General features: G+C 35.7%; 2 protein-coding genes across 5 annotated transcripts; both read left to right on the top strand.

Moving 5' to 3' along the window:
- The first annotated feature begins 3,229 nt into the window (after window positions 1-3,229).
- LOC143612281 (uncharacterized) lies at window positions 3,230-7,809 on the top strand. Of its 4 annotated transcripts, none has more exons than XR_013149916.1 (9): window positions 3,230-3,549; window positions 3,636-3,711; window positions 5,252-5,378; window positions 5,538-5,658; window positions 6,218-6,309; window positions 6,390-6,459; window positions 6,544-6,626; window positions 6,715-7,413; window positions 7,537-7,809. XR_013149916.1 is itself a non-coding variant. In XM_077086305.1 (8 exons), the coding sequence occupies exons 1-8, from the start codon at window positions 3,262-3,264 to the stop codon at window positions 6,797-6,799; spliced, it is 942 nt and encodes a 313-aa protein (XP_076942420.1). In that variant the 5' UTR covers window positions 3,230-3,261; the 3' UTR covers window positions 6,800-7,506. The 4 variants fall into 4 exon arrangements, 1 of the variants encoding a protein (XP_076942420.1); XR_013149915.1 differs by having other exon boundaries at window positions 6,715-7,396; XR_013149917.1 differs by having other exon boundaries at window positions 6,715-7,396; window positions 7,542-7,809.
- Window positions 7,810-11,232: 3,423 nt separating this feature from the next.
- LOC143612297 (uncharacterized) lies at window positions 11,233-14,636 on the top strand. The gene is made up of 2 exons (XM_077086321.1): window positions 11,233-14,251; window positions 14,334-14,636. Exons 1-2 carry the CDS (start codon window positions 11,260-11,262, stop codon window positions 14,627-14,629), a joined length of 3,288 nt encoding a protein of 1,095 aa, XP_076942436.1. The 5' UTR covers window positions 11,233-11,259; the 3' UTR covers window positions 14,630-14,636.
- Window positions 14,637-15,168: the final 532 nt, after the last annotated feature.

Raw genomic sequence — 15,168 nt, forward strand, 5'->3', positions numbered from 1 at the left:
GAATGATGTGCGACGTGTTAAATTGTTTGGTATAAAAATTTAGGGTATATAACATATTATATTATTAAATATTTTTTATTTATTAAAAAATAATCAATACTAAAGGGTACTTAACAGGTAAACGAGTATTTTACATGTTTAGACACGAAAACTAACAGGTCGATTCATGTCATCCTGCTTGATACACGAAACCTGTTAAGGTCATACCTGAAGCTTGTTAAAGTCGTGTAAATTCGTGTCTTGTATTTGTGTATCGTGTCTAAATTGTCAACTCTAAATAAAATATGTGGATGAAATATCATATATCTTATGTTTTTATAAATTTGCATTATGTTGGGTGGTGGTGTAAAATTCCAAGCAAATTAGCAACCCAAATGGGGGCTAAAGTAAATAAACATACTGATGGGATTGTTTTTCGAATGCATGTGCTCGTATCTGTATCTTACCCGTATCGATTTAGCCTATTTGGTATATATATTAGTACCAACATTTTTAGACTTAGGAGTACGGATACAGATATCGGTATTTGGTACATGTTTCGAATATGTAAAGGTTTTATTGGCTACTTTCATATTTAATGTATAAAAATGGATCAAACCGATTATTTAATGTCTAAAAGATTAATCCATACTAGTCCCCGTACCAATTTAGCCAATTTAGTACCCGTATCGATTCAATTCATGTTTTAGTGTTTTACTTATACCGATACCAAAATCATTAAAGACTTAGAAAAAGAAGAAAAATGGTCCCATAACCGTATCAATAAATTCGATATGATACTCAATTTAATTTTATTGATATTCAGTGCAGCTACGGTACATTACCGATTTCAACCAAGATTCCCACTGGCCGCGTATATATAATGTTACATAGAAGTGTGGTAAATCAATATTCTAATCTTTCTCGTAACATAACACTAGTATAAAACCCGCGCGGTGCTGCGGCGACAAGAATTTGCAATTTGATATTTGTTTATGTTAGTATATCAATCCTCTTATGATATAATGTATAGTATTTATCCATACATGTTCAAGTTATTTTACAAAAAGATGATAGCATTGAGAAAGATGTAAATGATTTGTGCTAAAAAACCCTCAAAACAATAATAAAAATTAGAGAAGAAAGAAAAATAATAAAGAATATAATAAAAAAAAGTCATCACTCAAAATTTAATTAAAAGCAAAAAAAGTAAACAAAAAATACAAAAATGCTCCTCCCGTCTTCCTCATTCTAAAAAAAAATGTTAAAAAAATATCATTGTGTCTTTTGTTTATTTTCGTCATTGATTGTGTCTTATTTATTGATAGTGTCTTTTTTCTTAATTTTGTTATGTTAAGCAACATTATGTTATATTTTTCTTGGCATTATGTTATATTAGGTTTTTTTTTATTGTTTTTATTTATATTTTGAGTTATTATTTTTTAATATTTTTCTTGAAAACTTTTACGAGTTTCTTTCGAGGTCACAAATAATTCTCACACTATTATTTTTTGTCTCCCTTTATAGACTAACAGCTTTCCTATACTTATGATAGTTTTCTTAATTGTTTAATGTTTTACAAAAGTTTATTACGTTAATTGTTGAATTGGTTCGGTTGATACATGTATGTTGGGTTGTCAATGAGCCGAGTTGAGCCAAGCTCGACTCGAATACATGTCGAGCCAGCTCGGCTCGAGCTCGAAACTTTTAGCGAACTTAACATGGGAGCTTAAGCTTGGCTCATTCATAAATTAAGCCAGCTTGGGTCAACTCGAAATGGCTCGAACCCTTTTCTATTGAGCTATTTTTGGTTTCATTAGTTTGAACCTAGCCATAATATCTTACATTGAATTAGTTGTTATGACCATTATTTTTAGAGACCATTCAAGAATGCAAAGTTTTAGAGTATATCTGAGAGCCAGCTGATGTGGGATGTAATCATGCAAAGAAAATGTGAAAAATAATTTGGGAGAAATATGTTTTGAACTCGGGAGGGAAGCGAATTGCGTGTACCAGTGTTGAGAAGTAGCAAGCTAAATTAGGTTGAACACTTTTGATATTAAAAGGTTGAATATATAAACAAAATACTCTACATATGCATATTAATTTATCTACCGAGCCGAGTCACCTGGACTCGGTTACAAAATGAGCCGGCTCGACTCAATTTCTAATCAACTTTTTTCGAGCGTTGGGCGAGTCACGGGGTTTTTGGACACCCATAAATGTATATGCCACCAAAAGAATTACAACTCATATCCAAAATAATATTAATTAGAGTCGATTTATTTATTTTTATTTTAGTTATATAAATGGGAAGACTGGTTTTTTGTAAATTCTAATTTGATAAAGTCAAATAGAGGGCATCTTTATGCGTTTAAACATTTTATAGGTTCATAATGCATATCTAAGTTGTACTTTAATGTTTAATTGACTTGTAAATTATAATCTACACACTGGTGTTGAATTTTTTTATATCTAAACGTCAACAAAAACATGCACGCCGTAATATAGGTTTTGGTTCTTTTATAAACATAATATATTTAAAGATATTGAGGAAAAAAATAAATATATAAATTTGTCAAATTATTGGCTAAAGATGATGGGTAAAATATGCAATAATTCCTAAATATTACAAAAGTCATATAAAGTTTAAGGGTAGTTATTGTAAATATAGTTAGAGGATGTAAATTTATTTATAGGTTTATAGTTGCATATCTAACTTGTACATTAATGTTTCATTAACTTATACATTATAATATACATATTGGTTTGGAAGATTTTTTTATATCTAAACGTCGACAAAAATTAGCACGTCGTAATGGTATGTTCAGTTTTTTGTAAAACATAATATATTTAAAGATATAGACGGAAACAAAAACATAAACAAATTTGTCAAGTTTTTGGATAAATATGAGGGTTAGATGTGTAACTATTCTTATAAATTACAAATGTTATATAAAGTTTACGGGTAATTATTATAACTATAGAAGGGTAATTATTGTAATTATTGAATTAAAATGAAAAGCTACGGTTATTGAATGTTGATTAAATACATAAATATTCTCAAATTTTTAAAAACATAAACATTTACAATTATACATGTTGCATACTTGATTGTAACTCTTAAAATTCAAGAGATACACTCTCTCTTTATATACGGTACCGTAACTCACAAACCCCCTTTCCAGTCCAACTTTCATTCATTTCTCGATACCTAGGGTTTCATATTCATATTCATATTCATATTCATATTCATATCCACAGATCCAATACAACCATCAAATGGCCGGTAATGGAATGCACCAGTACCATCACCCCCAATGGCCACCTGCCCCAGCTCCATCTCCTCCGGTGGTCCACCATTCTCCCATGTCATTGTCCGGTGACGAGGTCCGGACGATCTTCATCTCCGGTCTACCGGAAGACGTCAAGGAGAGAGAATTGCATAACTTGATGAGATGGTTGCCTGGCTACGAAGCCTCACAGGTTAACTTCAAAGGCGAGGTTCCTATGGGCTTTGCTCTTTTCTCCGCTCCGCATTTCGCATTAGCCGCTAGAGACGCCCTTCAGGTTAACTGTTGCCTTACTTATTATTATTATTATTATTATTATTATAGATGAATAATGTGAATTGATTGTTGTGTTTTTTGGTTTAGGATATGGTTTTCGATGCGGAGTCGAAGTCGGTCCTCCACACGGAAATGGCTAAGAAAAATCTGTTTGTCAAACGAGGTGAGTTTTCCGTTTATAGAAGAATATATGATCCTGATATTAGTATAACTAGAAGGCTCATCACTTCACACTCCTATAGGGATCTTTATTGTTTCAGTTTAACAGCATGTAAGAATAAAAGTCCTAAGCTTTTTCGTCTTGTAAAGATAATGGTCATCGGATTCCACATTGTACCTCTCTGTATTTGCTCTAGTCATATAATTTTGTAGCTTTTATGCTGGCTAGTTTATAGGTACTAGTTTACAACCTACGGACAACTCTCTTTCTTGTTATACAGTAAGAGCAAAGTTTTTTCGGTTAGAGACTTGAGAGTTTTGACTTCTATTAGAGGCAGTGACTTACAATGTGAAAATCATTACTACTTATTTCTATGTATTGATCCTCAATACCATACTTTAAAAAGCTACATAGTTATTACTTGATTGAGATCTCTATAAGCTTTAATCTTGGTTTAAAAAAGCGTTAGGCGAGGCGAGGCGTTTTGCTTCAAAAATCCGAAGCGCTAAGCGCTAGGCGCGAAGCGAGAGCTTCACGTATGTGAGGCGTTCTTATTTAAAAATACTAAAATTTAATTATACATGACATATTTTACTTGAAAATCAATCATAAAGATAAAACATATTTGTAAAACTAAACGTATTTTACCAGAAGGTTGATATTTGGAGAAGATAAACTTTGAATATGAAAATTAAAGAGTGGTTTGAATTAAATAGAGTGATAAATATATATAATGCGGTTGGGTAATGTTTTATCGATGAGCCCCAACGTTATTATTTTAAGTAGATGGCCCAAACAGCTACATTTTCAATCTAATTTGGACTGAATCACATGAGGCGCTGCCTCAAGCGCCTCACGCTTCACCAGATAAATGCGCGCCTCAGGGCGCCTCATGTATTTTAGCGCCTTACCTAAAATAAGGCGTTTCAAAAACGCCTCGGGCGCCTCACGCCTGAGGCGCGCCTTTTTAAACCAAGACTTTAATCTCTTCTGGACTTGTTAGTTGTTAAAGGTTTAACTATGATAGAATCATCAAGCCTTTTCATGGAGATATGCTCTTTATAACGTCTACTGCTACATTTACCATGACTATGTTGGTGATTTTCTAACTGTCTTATAGTCTCAACATTTTTTGTATGGCTCTGTCACACTATAATTCATGCGTGTTCCTAGTCTTCATCTCCAATTCTAAAAGTAGAACACCTGGCTTTGCACAGTTAACATTTCACATAAGCTAATAAAGTTTTCTTTTTCTCATGGAAATTTTGAATACTCCTTTTGCGAGATAATTACTACTGTAAAACGAGTTATAAAGTGTGTCTGTTATGAAATAATAAAGCTGGTATTTAATCTGAGTTGGCTAGGGAAGTAAAGTAACTCATTTGGTGTGGGGGTGTTCTGTTTATTGGGGTTAAAGTGGTAATTTTTTTTCTTCAGTTTATTAAGCAATTTGCTCGTTCTCTAATTGTATAGGACTACAGTTAATATATTTTTTTTATAACATGGCTGTGTTGGCTTTTACTAAACTTCTGTTTTTCTGCAGGAATAGTATCTGATCCAAATTCTTTTGATCCAAGTAAACGACTGCGAACAGGAGACTATACACACACTGGTTTCTCAAGTCCATCCCCCTTTCATCCTCCACCTGCACCTGTTTGGGGTCCACATGGGTTAGTTCATATCTGCGCCCAAGTCTTGTTTCATTTTTCTGAATAAAGATTTTGCTTAGGCCTTAGGCAATTGGTACATTGTCCTGAAGTGGAATTTCTTTTCAAGCTGATTTTGTACTTTTTTGTTATATCTAATAACCTTTTCATACTTTGCATCAGGTATATGGCCCCACCACCGCCACCGTATGACCCTTATGGAGCCTATCCTATTTCCCAAGTACCTATGCCTCCTCCCCCTGCCACTCCTGTACCTGCACCTAGCAGTTATATGCCAGTTCAGGTGATAGTTATATGCATTTGTTGGTTAGCTGCATTCTTGATATTGATATTTGATAACATGCAATTAGCTCCGGGTCAGAACAGTCTCTTCAAGCTTTTGATTTTTCTGCTGATTTTATATGTTACATTACATGTGTCGTTCCAACCTCCAATCTTTTCATCATATTTGTTAACTTTATTCTTTTTTCTTTTATGTTTGTTATATATTGTTATTTAGATCTCTATTAGTTGTTTCCATTTGTGATCACATGACTATTCAGTCAGCTTTTATGCTTGTCTTTGATTTGTGCTGCATTGTTTACTTTCTTTGTGTGAGAACTCATTTATTTTGTACCTTGTAGTTGGTCTTAATGTTTAGTTTCCATTCGTAGTACACTAGTACAGAACTTTCTTCTCATCTTAAGATTTAGTTGCATCTTTTTTGTTTGGAATAGTATGCATCCTGTTTTTGTACTAATAATACAAAGCTGCTGGTTTGTTATCTTTATTTATCTGTATTACTAATAATTCAGTTGCACTTTTTCTTTCGGTGCTCATATATGTATTGTTTTGATTTTTAGAACACGAAAGATAATCCTCCTTGCAATACCTTGTTTATCGGAAATCTTGGGGAAAATATAAATGAAGAAGAGCTAAGAGGACTCTTCAGCATGTAAGAAGTTTCTCTTGTAACTTTTAAAATAAGGCTTTAAATCCGTTTGTTTATTTTTCTGAACATTTCCTCTTTTTCAGGCAGCCTGGTTTTAAGCAAATGAAGGTCTTGCGACAGGAAAGACACACTGTTTGCTTTATTGAGTTTGAGGTTAAATTTTGTTTCTCTTTGTTAGTTTATTTTCCAAGAAGCTCTGATTTGCTGATTACTCGCTGCAACTCTATATTTTCACAGGATGTGAACAGTGCAACAAACGTACATCATAGCTTGCAGGGCGCTGTTATCCCTAGTTCTGGTTCCGTTGGCATGCGGATACAATATCCTTGTTTCTTTTTGTCTGTTTTAATTGAATGTGTTATTGAGATTTGCCTTCTTTCAGATGCATTTTCTTTAACCTCAGAAAACATATTCGAAGAATCCGTTTGGGAAAAGGAAGGACGGTGGCTACCCTGGGTCAAATGGATCACCAGCAGCTATTAGTTACCAGTAGTTGGAAGGGGGTGTACTCAGTTTTCCATGCTCTGACATAAGAACATGCTACTACTAGTTCTCATATGGCTGCCATGCATGCATCCATTATATCTTAAAAGTCAGAGTTTTGCATTAGCATCACTTGCATGTATTTGGAGAGAGTTGGTTCATTGGTGTGAGCATATAATTTAGTCATATCATAGTGTACCCAAGACATGCATTAAGCATCATTTCAGAATGCTCTGTTAACTTATTTAGGGTGGATATGATTATGTTGTTGCATCAGTTTGTAGTATCATTTGCTTTTGTGCTCTCTATTCATTTAGCAGTTTTCATGTTTCCATTCATTCCATTACTGTTTTGTGTTCTGTGTGCATAAAAAGAAAGGGATGGCAAAGGGGGTCATTTCATGCATTGGCATCTCATCTCATCTCATGTGTGAGTTTAGAGTGCATGAAATATTAAAAGGTTCAAGTGGTACATAACTACATAAAAGCAGGCCATAATATGGTCTGCTGCTAAGCGATAACGATCTAACTTAAGGCATTGTATCAGGGAACGTACGTTTGTGTATGCAAAGGATCAAAGGGATTAACTGCTTTCTGTTTCACGCAAGGTAAAGTTTGGCTACAGGTAGATCTGCTTGTAAAATGCAATGAGGAGGTTCTAGGTTCTGTAAGTGGACACTGTTATTTTGTATCGTGGTTTGTTTATTTTAGCATGGATGCTAGTAGTGCTCGTTGTCTTTGGTGGCAGCATAGCACACAGTGGAGCAGGTCAAATCCCCATTTGAATCGAATACCCGCCTGTACTTCTAGAAACTTGAACTGCCAGTTTGATATTTATTTTAAAATGAGTGGCCTTGTGACCAGAAGTGCAAGAAAAAGCAACATGCTTATGCAAGGACGGTCTGCGAAAACGTATGATGATAATTAAGTGTGTGGGTCTGTGATTTATATTGTATTGTTAGGCATCAAAGTATGGATGTAAAGCACTCACTCAGTGGATGGTAGGTACTAAACAATGAATTTTACAACTACAACATGATGATAAATTGTTTTATTTGAAAAATACAATATCTTTTCCAATCTATGTTTACATGTGCAATCATACCAGAAAAGGGAGTTGGGATAATGTGAATGGAATATCTGTAAGGGGACGGTTGGTCCCATTCATACTCAAAAGTCAAAATGCAATAAATCGTTTCAGTATCATAAATGTTGCATCTTTTTTGTGGTTACTTACAAATTAAATGGTTCTTGTTTATATAAATTTAATTAATAAGAATTCATCACGGGTGCATACTTGTAATTCATCATTGGTCCACGTGCTTTCATTTATTGGGGCCAGACGTGTTTTTAAACAATTTACGCTTTAGACTGGTCGCTATGGGGCGCCGAACACCGCCGTGGGGCGCGGTTCAACCAAGGGCGTGGTGGTGCCCAGCAAGCCAACGGCCGGCGCGGATGGAGAAAATAAGGTGGGCCCCCCTCCAACGGCTTTCATCTCAGATTTGAAATGTGGCTCGTCACCGGTGGCTTCTTTCTTATCAGATTTGTTGGAGAAAATAAACCGGAGATGGTCGGAGGTCGGAGGTCCAGACAAAACCCTTTTCATCTCATATTTGCTTTCTTTTCTTGACGAGATTGAGATGGAGATGATCGGAGGTCTTTGTTTTGCAGAGGATGAGGTTGAGTTGTTGAGTTTGATATATAGGTTTGGGTGTTTGGTGTTTTGGCAGAGGATGAGGATGGTTTGGGTGTTTGGTTTTTTAGTTTTATAAAAAAAATAAAAAAATTAAAGGGGCTTCAAAGCCCCGCACCATAGAGGGGCATCTTTGGGGTGGGGCTTTGAAGCCTCCAATGCACACGTGATGCTAACGTGGCACTGGGGAGGTGCTTCAAATCCCCTCACCATAGTGACCAGTCTTAGAGCATCCACAACAACAAACCATCACATTACCTCCACATCAGATTTCAAACTTTTCACAAAAACCTCAACTTTCTTTCACAACAACAAACATTTACAAACCTTATTAAAAATATTAAAATTATGTATGTATGTATATATAATATGTATATGAGTATGTGAGTAAAATTGACCTTGGGACCCACCCTAGAAGTTTGAATTAAGTTTGCTTTTGCAAACTTTAACTCACAAACTTTGCTTCACAATGGGTAAAGACCTTAAGTATCAAGTTTGCCTAATGTCACATCATCTAGAAAATACATCTTGCTGTAGATACTCTTATATCTGACCTTATATCATACGACCCCTAAATTTTAGTAATTATTTTTCCTTAAAGAGGTTTACATATATATCTACCTTTAAACCTTAACAGAGTTAGCATTTGGCCATAGAAGTCTAGTAAAGTTATTATTTTCTTTTATCTTTCTTTCGTATGCTTAACTAACTATTGTTTAATTATTTTTTATTAACTTTTGAGTTAATGTCCATTTTCGTCCAAGTGGTTTGCTACTTTCACCACTTCAGTCCAAAGTTTGAAATTTTGTCAATTTAGTTCTTATAGTTTTAAACATTAGCCAATTACGTCCTCTAGTCTAACGGCATCCAACTATGCCGTTAGTTTAAGGGGTATTTTTGTCTTTCTCCTGTTTATGTTTAGTTAATGGCCAGTTTCGTCCCTGTGGTTTGATACTTTTGCTACTTCAGTCCAAAATTTGAAAAATTTTCAATTTTATGTTTAATTTATTCAAATTTTTTTTGTCTATAGCCCTTAAGAGCATAATCCAAGCCTAAAAACATCGAGCATCGACCAAAACAGGTTTTCGTTTACTCTGTCGATAAAAATAGTCATACCCCCCTCGTATTTAGTTTCTAGACATTTTCTAAACTCTCCCCATGGTGGAATTCATTGGTAAAGTGGTCAAGGTAATTCCTTAAAACCGTACTATACCGATAAAACTAAAATCGTTTCTTTGGTTAATGCATAATAGTTACGGTTTAGAGATTAACATATTGTAGCAAACATCTTGGTCGAAATCACATCAGGAGGTCGAATATCCCGCATTTCCATGTTTGCTCAAGAACTCGATACACTAGATCGCATGTGTGTTCTTTAAATCGTGGTATTGTTCTTGAATTCTTCATATCGACTGCAATTCTAGGGTTGAATTCGACGAATTCAAGAATAATACCATGATTTGAAGAATACATATGCGATTTAGTGCATCAATTTCTTGAACAAACATGGAAATGTGGGATATTCGACCTCCTGATGTTGATTTCGACCCAGATGTTTGCTACGATATGTTAATCTCTAAACCCTAACTATTATGCATTAATCAGAGAAATGATTTTAGTTTTTTCGGTATAGTTCGGTTTTAGGGAATTACCCTGACCACTTTACCAATAAATTTCATCATGGACTGAAGTAGCAAAAGTAGCAAAAAAAATGAATAAATTAAACATAAAATTGACAAATTTCAAACTTTGGACTGAAGTAGCAAAAGTATCAAACCACAGGGACGAAACTGACCATTAACTAAATATAAATAGGAGAAAGACAAAAATACCCCTAAAACTAACGGCATAGTTGGATGCCGTTAGATGGGGAGACGTAATTGGCTAATGTTTAAAACTATAAGGACTAAATTGACAAAATTTAAAACTTTGGACTGAAGTGGCGAAAGTAGCAAACCACAGGGACGAAAATGGCTATTAACTCTTAACTTTTTATAATTGCAGCTAACATCTATATCTATACTCTCCAATAAAAGGCTATAAGTTTTGCCACTTGTCACTACTAAATTAAACCTCACTCATTTTAACAAATTTATAATAATAAAATAATAGTTATCATTATTAAAATTTATGCTTCAAAATTTGTTAATTTAATATTTACCTTCTATTTTTTTCAAACATTTGATATTTATAATTATCTTTTACTTTAAAGTTATTTTAAATACTATTTTACAACGATTGTATTAATAGTGTTTAATGGCTATTGTTTCTTATATACTAATTATTTATTAAATATTGTACTTTCAATAACTACTCGTGTAGTACACGTGCCTCAAACTAGTTTAATTACAGACATTTAGGTTCAAGCCCGTATGATCTGTTTTAACCTATTCAAATAAATCCTTAGTGCAAGCATCATAAGCAAATTAAACTCTTAATTTTGTAATAACAACTATAAAGAAGAATAAGAAAGTTTATACAGATTCTTTTTATTTTATTTTAGTGTTGAACGAAGATACTAGATGTTAACGTGGCAAGCAAAATCCTCCTTGATATTGGTACCACACACGAAGACCGACCGTCAAACCGCGTTGATTTAATATTAGTATTTAATTAATATACACACCACCCTCGCCCAGTACTAACCACAAATCTCTGTCCTGGTGTTTTAAATCTCTGTGGGTCTTTTTGTCTGGCTGGAACTTAACCTAACAACCTGAGTTCCATTAAAACACAATGCTCATTCACTTCTCTTAACACACAAGATCAATACAAATGCATACACCAAAACTCATCTTATTACTTGTTCCACCATTCTTCTTCTTCTTCTATGTTGTCTCTGGGTTGACTTCTGATGGGTTAACCCTCTTATCACTCATGACCCACTGGACATCAATACCACCATCTCTTCACTCCACCTGGAATGCTTCAAACCCAACTCCATGTTCATGGGCTGGAGTTCACTGTAACCATAACCATCATGTCCACTCTCTTAACCTCTCATCTTACCTCATCTCTGGTCACATAGGCCCTGAGCTTGCAAACCTCAAGCATATTAAATATCTTGACTTGAGCTACAATAATCTATCAGGAACCATACCACAGAGTATAGGTAACCTTGCATACTTAACACAAATATATTTTTATAGCAATAAGCTTACTGGAACCATACCACATAGTTTAGGCAACTTGAGTAATCTTGAGGCACTTGATTTCTCAGAAAACCAACTAACAGGTACTGTACCAGAAAGTCTATGGAGGCTGCAAAGTCTTAGATATTTAAGTCTTTATAATAATTCTCTTTGTGGTTCGATACCGTTTATTAATAGTCCTTATTTGGATACCATTTATCTCAATTCAAATCAGTTTAGTGGTTCCATTCCATCAAGCATAGGTAATTTAAGTAACCTGGTTGAGCTGCAGCTGGAAAACAATCGGTTGTCGGGTTCTGTACCTTCGTCGATTGGGAACTGTAGTATGCTGCAGACACTCATACTCGGTAACAATCGTTTCACCGGTGAGTTGCCTGATACAATTAATAATCTTGCTGAGCTTACTAATTTAGATGTTCAGAACAATACTTTACAAGGTAGCATTCACTTTGGTAGTGGTGGTAATTGTATGAATTTGGAGTATTTGGATCTGTCGTTTAACCGGTTTAGTGGCGGCCTCCCTCGTGAACTGGGAAGCTGCAGTAGCTTAACTCAAGTTGCTGCGGTTAACTGTGGGTTAAGTGGTTCAATTCCTTCTTCTCTGGGAAAACTTACTGTAATGACCGCTCTTCACCTTTCTAGAAATTGTTTAATTGGAACAATACCGGTCGAGCTTGGCAACTGCAAATCATTGGTTGAGTTAGAACTCCAGGCGAACCAACTGGAGGGAGGTATCCCAAATGAGCTCGGTATGTTAAGTGAGTTGCAAGTACTTCAAGCATTTGATAACCGACTGACAGGAGACGTCCCTTTGGGAATCTGGAGGATTAAGGGTCTTAAGACGGGTAACATATACAACAATAATCTTTCAGGGGAGCTGCCAAATGAGGTTTCTGAACTGAAACAGTTAACGGAGATTACATTGTACAACAACCGCTTCATTGGAGTTATACCTCAGGGACTGGGATTCAATAGTAGTTTGACTGTGATCGATTTCACTAATAACTCGTTTACTGGGAAAATTCCGCCAAATCTATGTTTTCGAAAGCAGCTTCAAAGGCTACTTTTGGGTTATAATAATTTACAAGGTAGTGTGCCTTCTGATGTTGGAAGCTGTTCTAGTCTTTCAAGGTTAATTTTACAACATAATAACCTCACTGGAGTTCTTCCCGAGTTTATAGAGAACCCGAACATGCTATACATGAATCTTAGGAGCAATTTGTTTAGTGGAGAAATTCCAGCTAGCTTTGGAAAGATTACTAATATAACAGAAATTGACCTCTCGGTCAATAAACTCAGTGGTCATATACCTCTGGAGTTCGGAAATCTTGTGCAGATTGAAGCTCTGAATGTTTCCTACAATGAACTTGATGGTCCTTTGCCACCTCAGCTAGGCAATTGTACCAGGTTGTTGGAATTCGATGCAAGTCATAACTCGCTTAGTGGATCAATCCCAGACACATATGGGAAATTGACTCGGTTGTCAACTTTAAGTCTGAGTGATAATCATTTCTATGGGGAAGTTCCACTTTTTATTTCTCGACTCCAAGATTTAATAGATCTCCAGCTAGGTGGGAACGTATTAGGTGGACGTATCCCCTCGTCGATAGTAGAGCTTCATAGTCTGAACACGTTGAATCTCAGTAGCAACAAACTAATCGGTGACATTCCTTCAAATTTTAAGAAGATGGTAATGCTGGAGCATTTGGATGTTTCACGCAACAATCTGACCGGGAGTTTAGAATCACTTGGTGACACCCCTGGACTCGTCACCTTAAATGTTTCTTTTAATCATTTCACAGGCCCAATACCAGCAACCTTGTTGAAAATCGCCAACTCGTCGTCCTTCATGGGGAATGCAGGTCTTTGTGTCGATTGTGGGTTGAGTTGCGGTTTCAAACCGTGTGTTGCTCGATCATCGCGGGGTCTGAACAAACAGCAATGTATAATGATAGCAGTTGGATCGTGTCTGTTTGTGATGCTTGTGTTCCTAGTACTCTATCTGGTGATAGTCTGTCGCAGAAAACAAAAACAGGATTTGGACATGCTTGCTGAAGTGGGCTGTTCGTCTTTGTTGATAAAAGCGTTGGAAGCTACTGAGAATTTGAATGAGAAGTATATTATTGGGAAGGGGGCCCACGGTACGGTGTACAAGGCTTTCTTGGATCATGGCAGGGTTTACGCTGTAAAGAAGCTTGGTTTTGGAGGAGGGCAAACAAGTATGAAACGAGAAGTTGAGACGGTTGGGAAGGTGAGACACAGGAATCTGGTGACGATAGAAGACGCGTTGATAAAGAAAGATTATGGTTTGATCTTGTATAAGTATATGGAAAACGGTAGCCTGCATGATGTTTTGTATGAAAAAGATCCACCGTTAACCTTAAGTTGGAGTGTTCGGTACAATATAGCTTTAGGTACTGCCCAGGGCTTGGCATATCTCCATTTTGACTGTGATCCTGTTATCGTGCACCGAGATATTAAACCCATGAATATTCTATTGGATGGTGATATGGAAGCTCATATCTCGGACTTTGGCATTGCCAAGCTTCTAGATGAGTCTGGTGCTGCAGGAACAACCAACACACTTATGGGCACAATTGGTTACATTGCTCCAGGTAAACAAACTTATACAGTTATACATATATACTTGTTGTGTTTGGTTTTTCAAATGTAACGTAATCTTTGGTGGTGGTGTAGAAAATGCATTCACGAGGTCAGCAAGCAGGGAGTCGGATGTGTATAGCTATGGGGTTGTGTTGCTTGAGCTTATAACAAGACAGAAGGGTGTGGACATCGTGTCATGGGTTAGATCAAGAGAGCAAGAAATTGAGACGATTATAGACGAAGGGCTTTTAGATGAAGTTGAAGAAGATAAGACGGTGAGGGAACAAGTGAGAAAACTGGTGTTGGTGGCCTTAAGATGTACAGAATGGGAACCGGCCAGAAGACCAACGATGAGAGAGGTGGTGAAGTGTCTTCAAGACTCGGTTTAAAAGCGCATGAAAATCTCAATGACACGGAGGGAAGATTTTTGATGATGGTTGGTACTTTGTAGGTAGGTCAATGGTTCATACTAGACTAATTAGTAATGTTTTATAGGTTTTTGGCCTGATATAATATTAAGGTCATTGCTTTGTTGCTTTGTTAATCAGTTGACATGATACTATTCTAGTGGTAAAAATTTTTATTAGTCATGAAAAAACCAATCAGTCATTTAGCTGTTATGCTTCGTTTTAGCTATTTATCACCTGACGTGTTTGAAACAATAAACCATTGTAACTTGGACTATGGTTCAGCATATGTTTGATATAATCGTTTTTCGTTACTAATAACGAATGCACCTTCTTTTCCGCGCAATAATAGTCCTATCGTATACATATTTTCAAGTGAAGAAATAGTCAAATAAAGAAAACGTGTGAATGAAGAAGATATTTACAAAGTCAACATTCAATCTTTTTCACCAAATTTAATATCTATTTATAAAGTCAACATTCTACAAATATCAAGTCTACTCACTCTGTTTCAGTTATAA

Source organism: Bidens hawaiensis, unplaced genomic scaffold (assembly GCF_021521415.1).
Source record: "Bidens hawaiensis isolate Kalapana, Puna unplaced genomic scaffold, B.hawaiensis_p1.1 tig00034202_1, whole genome shotgun sequence".
NCBI classification, from domain to species: Eukaryota; Viridiplantae; Streptophyta; class Magnoliopsida; order Asterales; family Asteraceae; genus Bidens; species Bidens hawaiensis.